Raw genomic sequence first — 14,186 nt, 5'->3', positions numbered from 1 at the left:
CCTCAAGACTTATCCATGTTGTAGCGGCTGTCAGAATTCACCTCCTTTTTAAGACTGAATTATGGAAATATCCACGTAACATAGGTCCAGACAAGGAGATGCAGGCAGGTATCTACCAAGCTAAGAAAGTTTTGACCTCCTGCCTCGAACTCATACACAATGCCTGGAGCTGTGGCCTCCATCTTGTGACCATGAGGAAAAAACCGAATCAGACAGGCCTCAGCGACAACAGCCTCTGAACCTCTGAACAATGCCAGTAGCCCTCTCCCTCTAGACTTCTAGGAGAAAAATTAACCTTTTATTTGCATGCTGATGATTGGCTCTGCTGTTAGTTGCAGCCCAAAGCATTCATTTGTTTAAACTTTAAGTAGATTCATTTATTTTGAGTCCGACACAGAGCAAGTGGGAGAAGGGGGGGGGTGGCGGAGAGGGTGAGAGAGAGAGAGAGAGAGAATACCAAGCAGGCTCTGTGCTGCCAGCCCAGAGCCTGACATGGAGCTTGAACTCATGAAACCAGAAGATCAGGACCTGATCCGAGACCAGGGTTTAACTGACTGAGCCACCCAGGCATCACCCCCCCCTTCCTCCCCCCCCCCCCAAAGCATAACTGATACACTTCGTCAAGTTACATAACTCGTCTCCCTGGCCAGAATGTAGGTTTCGTGGTGGCAGAGAACTTGACTTTGTTCACACTGCGTGCCCAGCCCTTCCTGTCCCAATTAGTGGCTGGCAGAGACCCCACAGGTGGAGTGCGTGCTTAAGGTTCTTCACCCAAAATCTAACAGCCCCATCCTCTTGTGACCGCTGAGATAATCACAGCTTCAAATAGTGCTGGATGCATAGTAAACCCTCCACAAAGAGATGTTGGGGACCATCTTCGTTATAGCTTCCAGGCCGTATTCTCACCTACTTCCCAACTTCCCCTGGGGGGCTTTCATCAGACAGTGGGCTCCTCGGCACGGGTGCCCCATCCCCCTTGCTGCAGCCCTTTTGTTTCCGTGTCCCCTTTGGTGTGTGTGACAAGAACCACAAGGAGCTGGCATCTTCTGTCTACACAAGTAGTAAGTGGTCTGGATCTAAAAGTGGGTCTTGGGGGCTCCTGGGTGGCTGAGTTGGCTGAGCATCTGATGCTTGGTTTCCACTCAGGTCAAGATCTCACAGTTTCGTGAGTTCGAGCTCCGCGTTGGGCTCTATGTTGACAGCAGGGAGCCTGCTTGGATTTCTTCCTCTCCCTCTCCGTCCTTCACCCAGCGCCGTCTCTGTGTCTGTCTCTCTCAAAAATAAATAAACTTAAAAAAATTAAAAATAACTAAAATAACAAGTTAATTAATTAAAAAGAAGTGGGCCTTGAGTCTTGACCAGTTCAATGATCCCATCTGGGCCTTGGCCATGAGCCAAGTGTGTGTGTGTAATAAGGATTATCTGTTGTATCTACGTGATCATTCTTTGGCCTAAGACTGCCCTCTCCCCAAAAGAAAGACACACAGATCAGAGAAAATTCTTCATTTTATTTCTGCTCCCAAACCACCAAAAGGACCAGTCCCTGCCCTCCCTCATCTAGATGCAGCCCCTCCCCCAACACAACACGACCCCTCCCCCCACAACAAAACACTGATTTCCTCCCAGAGCTAAAATGAACACCCAGTCCCAACTATGGCCGTCCCCCGCCCTGCCCACCTCCCCGGCTACCTGCATATTCACCTGCTCTGTGAACTTGGCCACCTTTTGGCTTCCTGCCCAAATATGTTTCCCTAAGGTCACTTGGCTTGCTTTTTTGGTTATATTATTATACGGGGGCCATTAAGACCCTCCCTGGCTCACATCCCCAGGGGGCTCCCCTGTTTGTTCCACATTCATTCTGCATAGCTTCTGGCCTCACTTCCCTGATTGAGAGACCAGGGTTGCAAGCTCCCCGTCTCTGGGCCCCCAGCCCCCCAGCTGTTACTTGAGAAGTGGAGATGTTGAGTAAGGCCAGACATTCCAGGATTCTGGGTGGGAGAAGGGGGGCAAATTTAGAAATGGACGAGAGCAGTCAAAGATAAAAGGAGAGGGAGGGGGAGATAGTCAGACAGAAAGGGGATGGTGGGATCCTCCGGCCCCAGCCCCAGAAATAGAGGTGAGCCAGAGATGAAGGCCAGTGCCCCCTAGAGCCCAAAGCCCCTCTAGCTGTTCCGGGTCCTCTGGCTCCGAGCCTTATACACCTCAATGAGCAGATCCTTGACATACTGGATCTCGCGCTCTACCGACTCAGCCCTCTCCCTCAACTCCCGGTTTCGAGCCTCCAGCCCCTGGCACTCGCCCTCCAGGGCCTCGCCCTCTGCCCGCTTCCTCTGGCGGTACCTCAGAGCTGCTGACTTGTTCTGGTCTCTCTTCTTTTGCTTGCGGTCCCCTCGGGTGGTGGTAGGATTCGGGTAGGGGGCCGGGCGAGAGGCTGGAGGTGGAGGGGGGGGGGGCCTGCTGTGGTGGGGGCAGGGATGCCGACCCTGAGTCTCCTGGCCCGGCCTCACTGCGGCAGTAGATAGCCAGCAAGTCAAGGGTATCCAGAGCAGGGGGCTGGGGGAGGTCAAAGGTGGGGAGGGGGAGTGGAAGAGGGAGGGAGGGCGCTGGTGGCGGCGGCTGAGGCAGGGGGGAGGATGGTGGGAGGAGTGGCGCATCAAGGAAGAAGTCTTCTATCTGTTCCAGCTCCTTCTTGAGGAGAGAGGCCATGGCCTCCAGGTCAGGTGGGGGTGGGGAGGGTGGGGGGAGGGCACCTGGGGGTAAGGAGGGTTCCAGGGGCAGGAGGGCTGTAAAGTCCACCCGCTCAGTCATCCAGTCAGAGAAGCCGTCACCTGGAGAATTGGAGGAGGGACATAAATTTCCTTGAGTTCCCGGTCTCCTGCCTCACCTGGTGCTCATTCGCGTCGGCTTCATTCATCCCATTCACTGAGTGACACCACCTACGAGCCAATCGGTCAACCGACCAACCCGTGAATCATCAGACCCCTCAAGAAACCAGCCAACAAATCAAACATCTAACCAACCAGTTAACCAGCCAATCAACTACCCACCAGTTGGCCAACCAATCAACTAAGTGAATGAAGCAGTCAACCAACCAGTCAACCTATTAAGCAGCCAATCAATGGGTCAGTCAACCAACCAATGACCCAAACAACAAAACTCAACCAGCTAGATCTTCAACCATTCCCAAATAATCTTTACTAACTACCCTACGTCCATAGTTTCTGATTTACTCTCCATCCCTAAAGACAAACTAGGTCTCACACACACAACACACCCGTCTCATCTTTAATTCATTAATTATTGAGAACAAACCATGTGCCAAGCGTTTGGAAAACACTAATGAGTAAAATAACCCCTGCCCCAGGGCCTCTGCGTATGCCGTTTCCTCTACCTGAAAAGCTCTTCCTTTGGGTCTTATTCCTTCCCAGCCTTTAGGTCTCAGCCAAAATGTTACCTATATGTTTCCTCGCTACTCGCTGTAAACTAAGGCTGTGTTTTTATTTTTTTGGCTCAGCTACTGTTTCCCACTTATCCCAATATATCATCACTTAATTTGTCTTTTGTCTGCCTCCCCACTAGTGTGTGAGTTCCGGGAAGGCAGGGATCATGTTGGTCTTGTCTCAGCTGTATCCCCCAGCACCTAAAACATGACCTGGCTTATTACAGGTGCTCCGTAAATATTTCTTGAGTGAATAAATGAATTCTTCTCCCCTGTCCCCCATGCCCCAGCTCACCCCACCTCCATTCTCCACCTGTCCTTACCTGCCAGGGGCTCTCCTCCCCCTGGGAGCCCGCCCTCCAGGGCTCCCCCAAGGATTTCATAGGAGCCGAGGGGGGCAGGGGCCAGGGGGAGTTTCCCATAGTCTACGAGCCAGCCCAGACCGCTAGCTGGGAGCAGGGCCCTGTCCAGCTCCAGCCCCAGGGTCGCCAGGAGTGACATGGCTGCAGCACGGGCTCTGGGCACGGGTCGCAATGAAGAAGGCTGAACCAACAGCTAGGAGGCGGCTCTGGAAGTTGCTCAGCGGGGCAAAGACAGGCACCAAGGTGAAAGTGGAAGACCTACATGTGAGACAAAAGTAGGCAGTGTCAGAGGCTATCCACAGCCAAAGTCACAGGGAAACCAAGCCACACCCCCATGTCCCCAGGGTCTTCCCTTCCCCCTTCCAACTAGGCTCGAGACTGCACCTTGCCCTCGCAGAATTCTAAACCAATGCTTTCTTTCCCCAAATCTCTGAGCCCCACCCACTCCCAAGGGAATTCTCTTTAGCCCTCACTTACTTTCCTTTAGAATATCCAAGCCCCACTCCTTCCAATATAGAAACATAATGGTCTCCCAGGGGAATTTCCTTAAGCCCCTCCCAGCCACCCCCCGCAATTATTCGACTTCATAAAAAACTCAATCCCACAATTTTCTTCCAGCCACACCCCTTCTTTAGGCTCCACCCTATCCCTAGATGCAAGCTCGAATCGGTTCTCAGGGGAATTGCCCCAGCCCCGCCCCTTTGTCAACGTAGAACACCAAGTCCCACTCTTTCCTTTCAACTTAGCGGTGACCCCCTCTAGCCCCGCCCCCATATTTACCTTAACCCCACCCCTTCCCGACGATTCCCCCGAAGGCCCCGCTTTGTCTACTATTGAAAACCCCACCCCTCAGCGATGTTTGCTTAGCCCCGCCCCTTCTCACAACGGGCTCCCCAAGGCCCCACCCTTTGCAACCAAGGTGATCCTAGCTCCACCCCCTTCTTAACAGGTTGCCTCTAAGCCTCGCCTTACGCCCAATCTAAATCAGTCCCCCTCCCCCGAGCGGGTGCCTGAGTCAAAGGTAAGTTGTGCTGTGCGCCTGAGCAACACGGAGCGGGAGGGTGGAGGGGCCGGCAGAGAACAGCTCCCCACCCCTGACCCTTCCACACGCGGCTCTCTAGCCGAGGGCCAAAGCGCATGCTCCGCCACCGAGCCAACTGCTCTTACGCCTGCGGGGGATCGGGGGGGTCAGTGCGCATGTGCCGTTGCTTCCGTCCGCCCTTCACACAGAAATGCGGGCTCTGGTGGCTCGTGCACGTGAGCAACCGCTCGCGGACAGACTTGCTCAAGGAGATGGTGGGTGGGAGACAACTCACCCTCTCTAGGGGCTAGTGCGCAGGCGCACCTGCACACAGGCCATCTTTAAACACCAACATTCTCAAGAACGCACCCTTCCCCCCATCGGCCCAAATGCGCATGCCTGGCCACGCGCCGACGGCGCGTCTTTCCTCTTCTGCGCTTGCGCGACCGTGATTCCTCACTCTCGTCTCCCCACCCCACCCCCACGAGACCTGGTCGAGAAGGCCGCGAGCTTCGAAAGGGCGGGAAAGGCGGTTGGAGAGGGAGGGGCGAGCGGTTACTCACTCCATGGCTGTGGAACAGAGAGGCGGCGGCGGCCTCCGCTGAAGAAAGAAGGCGGTAGCGAAGAGCGCAAGCGCGGTGAGCGCAGAGACGGGCCGGGGCACGGAGGGGTCGTGGCTACAGAGCCATGGCCAGGGCTATGCGGGCGGAGATGGCGTCGCGGTAGTCTGAGGAGAGATAGTGATCTGAGGATGGGGAATGAGGCGGCCCCGGGGACTGGGGACAGATATACCGCGGGTGGCGCAGCACGGCCCGCCAGGATCCTTCCGCGCTCCGCCCCACCCCACGAGGTCCCAACCGGGGGGCGGGCCTGGTCCCTACCTCTCGGGGATCCTGGGATCCAGTCCCCTCCTCCTCCCGACCCCTAGAGTTCGACCTTTCCCTTCCTCCTATTTGGGGATCCACCCTCCTCATCTTTCCTACCCCGGGGGTTCCGAGCCTCCCTTTCCTCTGACTCTGGGATCCAGCCGCCCCCCGCGATTTTCTGGATTCGGTCCCCTTCCCCCCTCCCCCCCCCCCCCGACCTGCACCAGTTCACTTTTCCCCCTGCTTCCCGAATTTCCGGCCAGCCACACGCTAGTGTCCTCATCCCCCAACTGCCCCACGCTAGGAAACCTCTTTGTGGGTTAGAGTCTGGCGTGAGTCACGATGAGATCGCGCGCCTTTCAAATCTCAGACCTTCGAGGGTGGCAAGTGACAAGGTCTCTAGTCTCGTAGATCGGGGACTAACTACCTGTAATGAGGAGGATTAATAAATCAGGTATACCTGGTGAGGTTGTTTGTGAGAATCAAATAGGTCGATGCCTGTGAAACCGAGAGCCGGGCTCTTATGTACCTGTTCAGCGTATTTTATTTTATTTTTCAACGTTTTTTATTTTCATTTTTATTTTTCAACATATTTTATTTTTAGTAGGAACCCTTAGCCCTTCCTCCCGCTCTGGCAAAAGCCCCGGACATTTGAACATCCAGCATGTGCTAGTAGGTCACTCCTTCAAGGACTCAGTAATTTCCAGCCATCCCCACCTTTCCCCATCGTACATGATGGACGCTCAGCACATCCCTGTGTGGGGTGCAGAGAAGCCGGCATCATCACCGTAACTGCCTTTTCTCCATCCTCTTACTCTCTATCAGCTTATGTCTCCATCAACTCTTATCCTCAGCACTTCTTTCAAAAGGGCCTCTGCTTCAGCTGTCCCCTCCCGGATCAGTTTCCCAAACCTGCCGGAGATAGTGAGATCTGCACTTCCCTTTACTAAACAGAGGGGCTTCCTGGCCATTCCCTTCCTGTGCAGTAGGCCCTCCACTAGCCCAGGTGGTTTTGGGTCTTTGCTTCAGAAACCCTTCCCCACTTTGCATCTGCCCACAGCAGGACACCTGGAGTTCAGCTTTCATCGCTTGTGAGGGTTATGAGATCCAAAGAAAGTGGGGGAACCCTGAACTTGAGAGGTATCTGGGAATGAAGACGTGCAGGCTTCTGTTACATGCAGGAAATCCTTCTTGGGATCGGACCACTTTCACTTAGAGCACTAGCTGTCCACTCTGCCAGTGTTTGAGGACTTGACCTACATGATTACCTGGGGAGCACAGAGTCGCAGTTAAGCACAGACTGTGGCGCTAGGTCGTTGGGTTCAAACCCTGACTCTACCCCATTTATTAGCTTATTGGCAATTTCGCTTACTTCCCTGTGCCTCAGTCTCCATGAATAGTACCAGAATAAAGTATGAAGTTTAGTTCATAGAAACATAGCAATATACATGGCAGTTTGGAGTGCCTACTTCTTGGGTGCCTGACTGGCTCAGTTAGTAGAGCATGCGACTTGATCTTGGGGCCGTGAGTTCGAGCCCCACATCAGGAGTAGAGTTTGCAAAACAATAGTGCCTACATCTTAGTACTGTTATGAGGATTAAATAAATTCAGGTCAAGCACTTAGGTTAGTGCCTGGCAAGCAGGTGCTACATAAGGAGTGGTGGTGGTTGTTACTGAGGCAGCTGTGTTTTATCCCCACTGCTAAGCAGTAAGTGCTTTAAAAGATCGCCCAGCCTTTTAAGTGAGACTTAAGGACCGACCTTCCTTCTACTTCTCAGTATAGATATTTGAGCCATAGGTAGGATTAGGACGGACTGCTGGCAGAGAGTCGTGTCCCCCCACTACCCGCCAAAGTCTGAGTTTTTTTCTGAAAAGATGTCCTATGATATACATGTGGACTAGATCTACAGAAAAGTCACAGAGATAGTACAGAGAGTTCCCATGTACCCCTCATCCAGTTTTCCCCCTCGTTGACATCTAACATTACTGTGGTACATGGGTCACAACTAAAGAACCCACATACATAAGGGGGTTTTCAAGTGCATGCTTTATTCTCATTTCACTAGTTGTTCTTCATGCTGTTTTTTTGTTCCAGATGCCGTATCACATTTAGTCGTCATGTCTCCTTAGCCTCTGGTCTCTGCAGCAGTTTCTCAGACTTTCCTAGTCTTTTCATGATCTTGGCGGTTTTGAAGAGTTGGTCATTCTATAGAATATTCCTCAATTTGGTTTTGTCTCGTAGACTGGGATTATGGGATTTTGAGAGGGTGGCCAGGTAGGATATTTGTTAATTACTGGACATGAACTTGCTTAGTATGGGAATCATGTTGCCGGCTGCATGCCACATATGCTGACTGAGGAGACATTGGGGCAGGGACCCTGGTCCTCTTGTCCCAGCCCCTTGCAGCTTTTTCTCTCCCTAGCTGTTGGATCTCACCCGGTTCAGCCCTGGTGCCAGCTGTCCCATCAGAGCAGCTTGACTGATTCCTACTGAGTGGGTGCCAGTTCACACACTTAGCTCCCTAGCCCTTCCCGGTGTATTCTAATTTGTGACTGGTGGGTCATCCATGGGCACCTGTGAACCCCGGTCTTGGCACCCCAAGCCCTCTCCTGTACCTCCTCTTGACCCCAGACCCATGGCACCTCCAGGACTCAAATGCCGCTGCCTCCCCAAGACTTGGAGTCTTGCACGTGGGTCCAGGTGCCCCAGTCCCTTCAACTCCTCAGCTGGGGCTGGGAGCATGGGCGGGGCTTCTGGGGACTCTTTTTCAGTGCGGAGGAGCCAGGCTTGGGGAGTGCAGTGGCCATTGCAGGCAGGTTGCATCACCCTGGCTCTTTGATGGGGAGGGGGAGTGGGGGGATTCTCTGGGGGCCCTGGCGCACCCGGCAACAGTTCCTGGTTAGCGAGGCCCTAGAGGCCTGGGTTGGGGAGGGGCCCCGGCGCTGCGAGGGAGGGAGAAGGAGAGCAGCCACCTATGCGGGATCCCGAGTGTCTGAGACCAGTGTTGAGAAGAGGCCTCAGCTCACAGGCCGACCTGCTGGTCCTGCAGGGGGCAAGACTGAGGCCCTGAGAGGTGAAGGGGGTTGTGCGCAGTCACATCGCTAGTTAGAGCCCAGGCCTCCACGATACCGCATAGCTTTCAAGACCCCACAAGCCCCAGGGAGAGCCTGTCTTCTTTAGGCTCTGTGAGGTCCCTGACCCGCAGTCCAAGGCCTAGCCTGCCGGGAGGCCGCCTCATCTAGACCTTCACCTCAGGTTTGCCGCTGCTCACGATTGCCAAATTCCATCTTATCCAACCTGTTCCCATCTTCCTGCCCTAGTGGAGGCCCTCCTCACCAGCCACCCCTCGCTGTTTCCCAATCAAGGTGACTGGGCCTGGCATGATAGAAAAGGCACCCAGTTTGCATCAGACGGACCTAGATTCTCTCTGAAGAGCTGCTAGGGCAGGTACCGGGGTCATGCGGGCCCGGAAGGGGGCAGGAGTTGGAGGTGGGTGTCCTGGCAAACAAGGGCAGGAGGGCCAAGGCCAGCCCGGTTGGGGAAAGGACGGTACAGGGGCCAGGCATGCAGAGCATAGGTCCGCCACGTGGCCTAGTAGCTCAGAGTCCTCGGGAGCCCTTCCGCTGCTCCTGCGGTGTCTCCCTCGGCAGAAGCAGCCACGGCCCTTCAAGCCTGGGTAGGCCCCACATGGCTGTACTGGCTCCGGCACCCTCGGTGCTCGTCTTCTGTGTTTGTTTCCTGCGGCTGTTGCAACAGACCATCATAAACACAGTGGCTCAGATCAACACACTTTCGTTCCCTTTCACTTCTGAAGACCGAAAGTCTAAAATAGGTTTGTAGGGCCGTGTTCCTTCTGGAGGCTCAAGGGGAGAATCCATTTTCTTGCCTTTTCTAGAGGCGCCTGTGTTCCTCAGCTCATGGCCCTTCTCGCATCACTCTGACCTTTGCTTCTATCATCTCCTCTCCCATTTTCTCCTTTGATCCTCTTGCCCTCCCACTCACATTACATTAGGGTTTGTGATTACATTAGGGTTCACCCGGATCATCCAGAATATCTGCATTCAGGATCCTCAGTTTAATCATATCTGCAGACTCCCTTTTTCCAGGTAGGGTAATCTGTTCACAGGTTGTGGGGACTAGGATGTAGACCTCTTCGGAGAGCCATTATCCAGCCTATCACACCTCCCAAGGGAGCCTATTTCCTCATCTGGAAGATGAAAGCTAGGGCCAGCCCTAGGGTGCCCCCTCCTGTGCCCACAGGGACTGGCTATAGGAAGAGGACTGGGCAAACTGGAGGTAGTTGACAGCCTAGTGCCCAGAGCTCAAGATGCCATCACTTACTGAACTGTGGCCTCCAGCAAGATACCGGGCCCTTGTGTGCTGCAGTGGTCTCATCACTAAAGTAGGGACAATAACAGAACCCTCAGAGGGCAGTGGTGCAGACAGATAATACACGAAAAGGCGTAGAACAGTTCCTGGCTCAACGAACAAGCCTCTCCTTAAACGCAAAGGGCCTGTGTTCAGGAGAGGCCAACAGAGCCCCTGGGAAACCCCAAAGGCACCTCAGGGGTGACCCCACCTTGCAGTGCAGAGCTGCTGATTTTATGAAGTTGGAAATCGAGCATTTCCTGTGAGATCCAAGTTTTAAAAGTTGGCAAGTGATTGAGAGAAACTCCAAGGAACCATGAGTGTGGATGAGACTCAGGCTGCGGGTCCTCCCTGACCTTTGGTTCAGTGATTTCCCCCTCACCCTCCGATCTGTAATCCTCGCTGCCCAGAGCGGAGAACAAAAAGAACCAAGTACTTCCATTCCAGAGTTGCTGAAAGTTGAGACCACATCGCTCCCTGCTGAACTGATCAAGATTGAGAAAGAGCAGGGCCTTGCTCAGCCCCAGCCCCATGTAGAGTCGAGAGGACAGTGTTTGTGGGGAGCAGGGAGGGAGGCCTCTCAGGAATTGTCATTGAGGGTCAAATGCCTGCTACAGAGGGGCTGGTGTCTTACTCCCCCGTCTGTTCCTCGTCTGTCCGCGCCTCATGCCAGAGGCTGCCAGGAGCACCTATAGTTGAACATCGGGTTTCTTGCCCTCCTCCATTGGGTCCCTCGGGGCATCTCAGTAAGTGGGTGTTATGGAGAGCTTCTTATGGGAGCTGGGTGGGGTTAGGTAGCCTTGGGAAGGGTTCGGGAAGCAGGCTTGGCTCTGGATTGGAGGCTGGGCAGCAGAGGCAAGTCCGGGACTGGGTATCTCCACTTCATCTAGAGGCAGGAGGAGTGAGCCCAGCTAATGCTATGGTTAAGGTAAGAAGCTCCCGTCTGCTCTGAGCCAGGAAGGGGATTTGGGTCATTTTTGTGCTTTGGACAAGGTTTGTGCATCTGTCTGTGTTGAAATAGGATTCCAGAGTGGTCTTGTTCTGTCTCATCCACCACAGTCAGAGTGGCCCTGCCTGGTGTTCTCTGAAGTTCTGTCTGACGGGAGCGAGCCAGGGCCTGGCTTTTCCTTTCTCAAAGCAAACGTGCCCATCCTTCCAAATGGGGAAAGAGAGGTGGAGAGTCCCTGCCGTGTGGTGGGTCACACATGCAGAGTCCCCACAGGGCTGCTTGAGCACAAAGGAATATAGCAGGACCTGAACCCAGCCGGCACTCGGGATGGCCAGTTGTAGTGGGAGCTGCGGGGAGCAAGAGAGAGGCTGAGGCAGAGGCCGAGGACCACAACAGGAATGCCTCATAGGTCCCCATGAATGTGGGGACTGCCCGATGGAGAGCACTGGGTCAGCGCCAGCAGAGCCCCGCTCTGAGTTCAAGAGCCCTTTGCCTTTCTCCTCTGCCAGCGCCCGCCCAGAGCAGGGACAGGTTCCCGAGGTGGGGGCAGGAAAGAGCAGCTAATGCCCTTCTTAGCTTCTAGCCTCTGGGAGTCTAGCCCGTGGCCGGGGAGGTAGACAGCACTGAATTGGATTCAGAGTGAAACCTGAACAAGTGTGGAAGGTGATGGAGATGCCCCGGATGTCCTTAGAGAATGGGGAGTGCTAGAGATGGCACACGGTGTGGAAGGTGGACACAATGTCACGTTGGAGAGGCTAGTGAGTGATTAGCAGCTCGGCTCTGGGATCAGATAGCCTGGGTCTGTCCTGACTACCTGTGTGACTTGGAGTAAGTTACTAAAGTTCTCTTGGCTTTAGCTTGCTCCTCTGTAAAATGGGGTTTTGAATAATTCCCACCTCATAAAGTTGGCAGTCGGTGCAGGTAAAGCACTGCCAACAGCCCGGCACATAACGAATGTCCAGAAATATTAGCATGGCGATTGATACCCAGAGGCGGGTAGGTGTGATTGGTTTCTAGTTCTCAGAATCGAGGCCACCTTGCCCGCCCCCCTCACTTCTGGTGGCTTTCACTTGGTTCCCAGAGAAACCATCTCCATGGCAACTGTCTCTACCACAACCTGGCCTGGGCCTTTTCCTCCCCAACCAGTGACATCACTGCCTCTCCCTCGAGATGCTGGTGTTGATTACAGGGATTGCGCTGGGGAGGGAGCACAAGTGTGTGCGATTCTACACACACACACACACACACACGCATACGCACACCCACGGTGCTCTTAGAGTCCCTCTCCAAGTCTGAATGTCCTCTCTATGCCTAACTGCATGTCTCAAGGAGTCCCTGATGGCCTCACAGCTGAGGGCATTTCAGATCCTGTCTGGAAACTCCTCTGCCCAGTCCCTGCCCTCAAGGTAAAGTCAGGACTGAGTCTGGCCACTGCCTACTTCTGCAGGCTCACTTCTGCCCTCCCAACCACTTCGTGGCATCTCATACCTATTGGTTAGTTTATTGGCTTTTATTGAGGTATTGTATAATGCACATCCATTTATTAACGTGAACAATTCAGTGGTTTTTAGTACATTCACAGAGTTGTCCAGTCATCACTATAATCTAATTTTCAAACATTTTCATCATCTACCCCCAAAACCCCATATCCATTCATTAGTATTCTCTCCCCATTCCCCCATCCCTCAACCCTAGGCAGCCACTGACCTGTCTCTACATTTGCCTTTCTGGACATTTCATTGGAATGGAATCATGTCATAGAAGGTCCTTTGGCTTTCAAGGTCTATCTGTTTGGTAACATATATTAATACTTCGTTGCTTTTAAAGGCTGAATAACATTCCATTTTATGGATATACCACATTTTGTCCATTCATCGGTTGGTGGACATTTGGGTTGTTTCTACTTCCTGGCTATTACAAATAATGCATGTACAAGTTTGGGGTGGACATATGTGTTCATTTCTCCTGGGAGATACTTAGGAATGGGATTGCTGGATTATAGGATAATTCAGTGTTTAACCTTTTGAGGAATTGCCAGGCTCTTGCACAGTGGCTGGGCCATTTTATATTCCCTAGCAGTGAATGAGGGTTCCGGTTTTTCTACATCCTCGCTAACACTCCTTGTCCATCTTTATTACCATCCTATGGGGTCTGACCTGGTATCTTCGTTGTGTTGTGATTTGCATTCCCCGGTGGCCAATGATGATGAACATCTTTTCCTATGCTTATTGGCCATTTGTGTATTTTCTCTGGCATCTTGTGGTTTTAACGTAGGGTGTTTAACACTGTTCCATAAGGCGGCAGGCCCTTGCCTGTCTGACCATTTGCCTGGAATGAGGTATTGATCTAACCCCTCCCTACCCCAACTCTTCCATGTTCCTCAAAACTATGCTTAAATATCCTTTTTCTTCTCTAGGAGGGTTTCCGTGGCCCTCCCCTTACCCATCCCCCAGGTGAAGGTAGTCATCTCCCCTAGGTTTCCAGTAGGTTCTAAGTCTTTTATTTTTTTGTGGGGGTCGGGGGGACACAGGATCCAACGCGGCCTCTGTGCGGACAGCAGAGAGCCTGATGTAGAGATCGAACCCATGAACCATGAGATCATGACCTGAGCCGAAGGCAGACGCTTAACTGACTGAACCATCCAGGCACCCCTTTAAATTAAAAATAAAATTTTTTTAATACTCGTTTTTGAAAGAGAGACAATACGAGTCTGGGAGGAGCAGAGAAGGGGGCTGGGCACAGAATGCAAAGCAGGCTCCAGGCTCTGAGCTATCAGCACAGAGCCCAGTGTAGGGCTTGAACACACAAACTGAGATCATGACCTGAGCTGAAGTCGGACACTTAACTGACTGAGCCACCCAGGTGCCCCTAAAATTTTTTTTTTTTTTTTTAATTTTTTTTAACATTTATTTATTTTTGAGACAGAGAGAGACAGAGCATGAACAGGGGAGGGGCAGAGAGACAGGGAGACACAGAATCTGAAACAGGTTCCAGGCTCTGAGCGGTCAGCACAGAGCCCGACGTGGGGCTCGAACTCACGGACCGTGAGATCATGACCTGAGCCAAAGTCGACCACTTAACCGACTGAGCCACCCAGGTGCCCCTAAAAATTTTTTTTTTAATGTTTGTTTACTTTGAGAGAAAAAGCAAGTGAGAATCCCAAGGAGACTCTGCACTGTT

General features: G+C 52.9%; 3 protein-coding genes across 8 annotated transcripts in view; 2 read left to right on the top strand and 1 right to left on the bottom strand.

Moving 5' to 3' along the window:
* Positions 1–1,488: 1,488 nt before the first annotated feature.
* ATF5 (activating transcription factor 5) lies at positions 1,489–5,655 on the bottom strand. Its single transcript, XM_053905657.1, is given in 4 exon segments — positions 1,489–2,454; positions 2,456–2,828; positions 3,763–4,059; positions 5,386–5,655. Coding segments are annotated over 3 exon segments (843 nt in total). The 5' UTR covers positions 3,941–4,059; positions 5,386–5,655; the 3' UTR covers positions 1,489–2,162.
* NUP62 (nucleoporin 62) overlaps positions 4,714–14,186 on the top strand; it is a 24,925-nt gene continuing 15,452 nt past the window's right edge. The window contains exon 1 of one of the 2 annotated variants that reach the window (XM_019425617.2): positions 4,714–4,822. The gene's annotated coding sequence lies outside the window, so the exon portion shown is untranslated. Of the gene's footprint in view, positions 4,823–5,348; positions 5,461–14,186 lie in introns of those variants that run through there. The other variant, XM_019425616.2, reaches the window with a different exon arrangement.
* IL4I1 (interleukin 4 induced 1) overlaps positions 4,726–14,186 on the top strand; it is a 37,652-nt gene continuing 28,191 nt past the window's right edge. For 4 of the 5 annotated variants that reach the window (XM_019425610.2, XM_019425607.2, XM_019425611.2 and 1 more), the window contains exon 1: positions 5,349–5,460. The gene's annotated coding sequence lies outside the window, so the exon portion shown is untranslated. Of the gene's footprint in view, positions 4,823–5,348; positions 5,461–14,186 lie in introns of those variants that run through there. The other variant, XM_019425609.2, reaches the window with a different exon arrangement.

This window comes from Panthera pardus, unplaced genomic scaffold (genome assembly GCF_024362965.1).
Source record: "Panthera pardus isolate Hobbes unplaced genomic scaffold, ASM2436296v1 HiC_scaffold_18, whole genome shotgun sequence".
In the NCBI taxonomy this organism is placed as follows: domain Eukaryota; kingdom Metazoa; phylum Chordata; class Mammalia; order Carnivora; family Felidae; genus Panthera; species Panthera pardus.
This window is presented reverse-complemented; position numbering and strand designations above follow the sequence as displayed.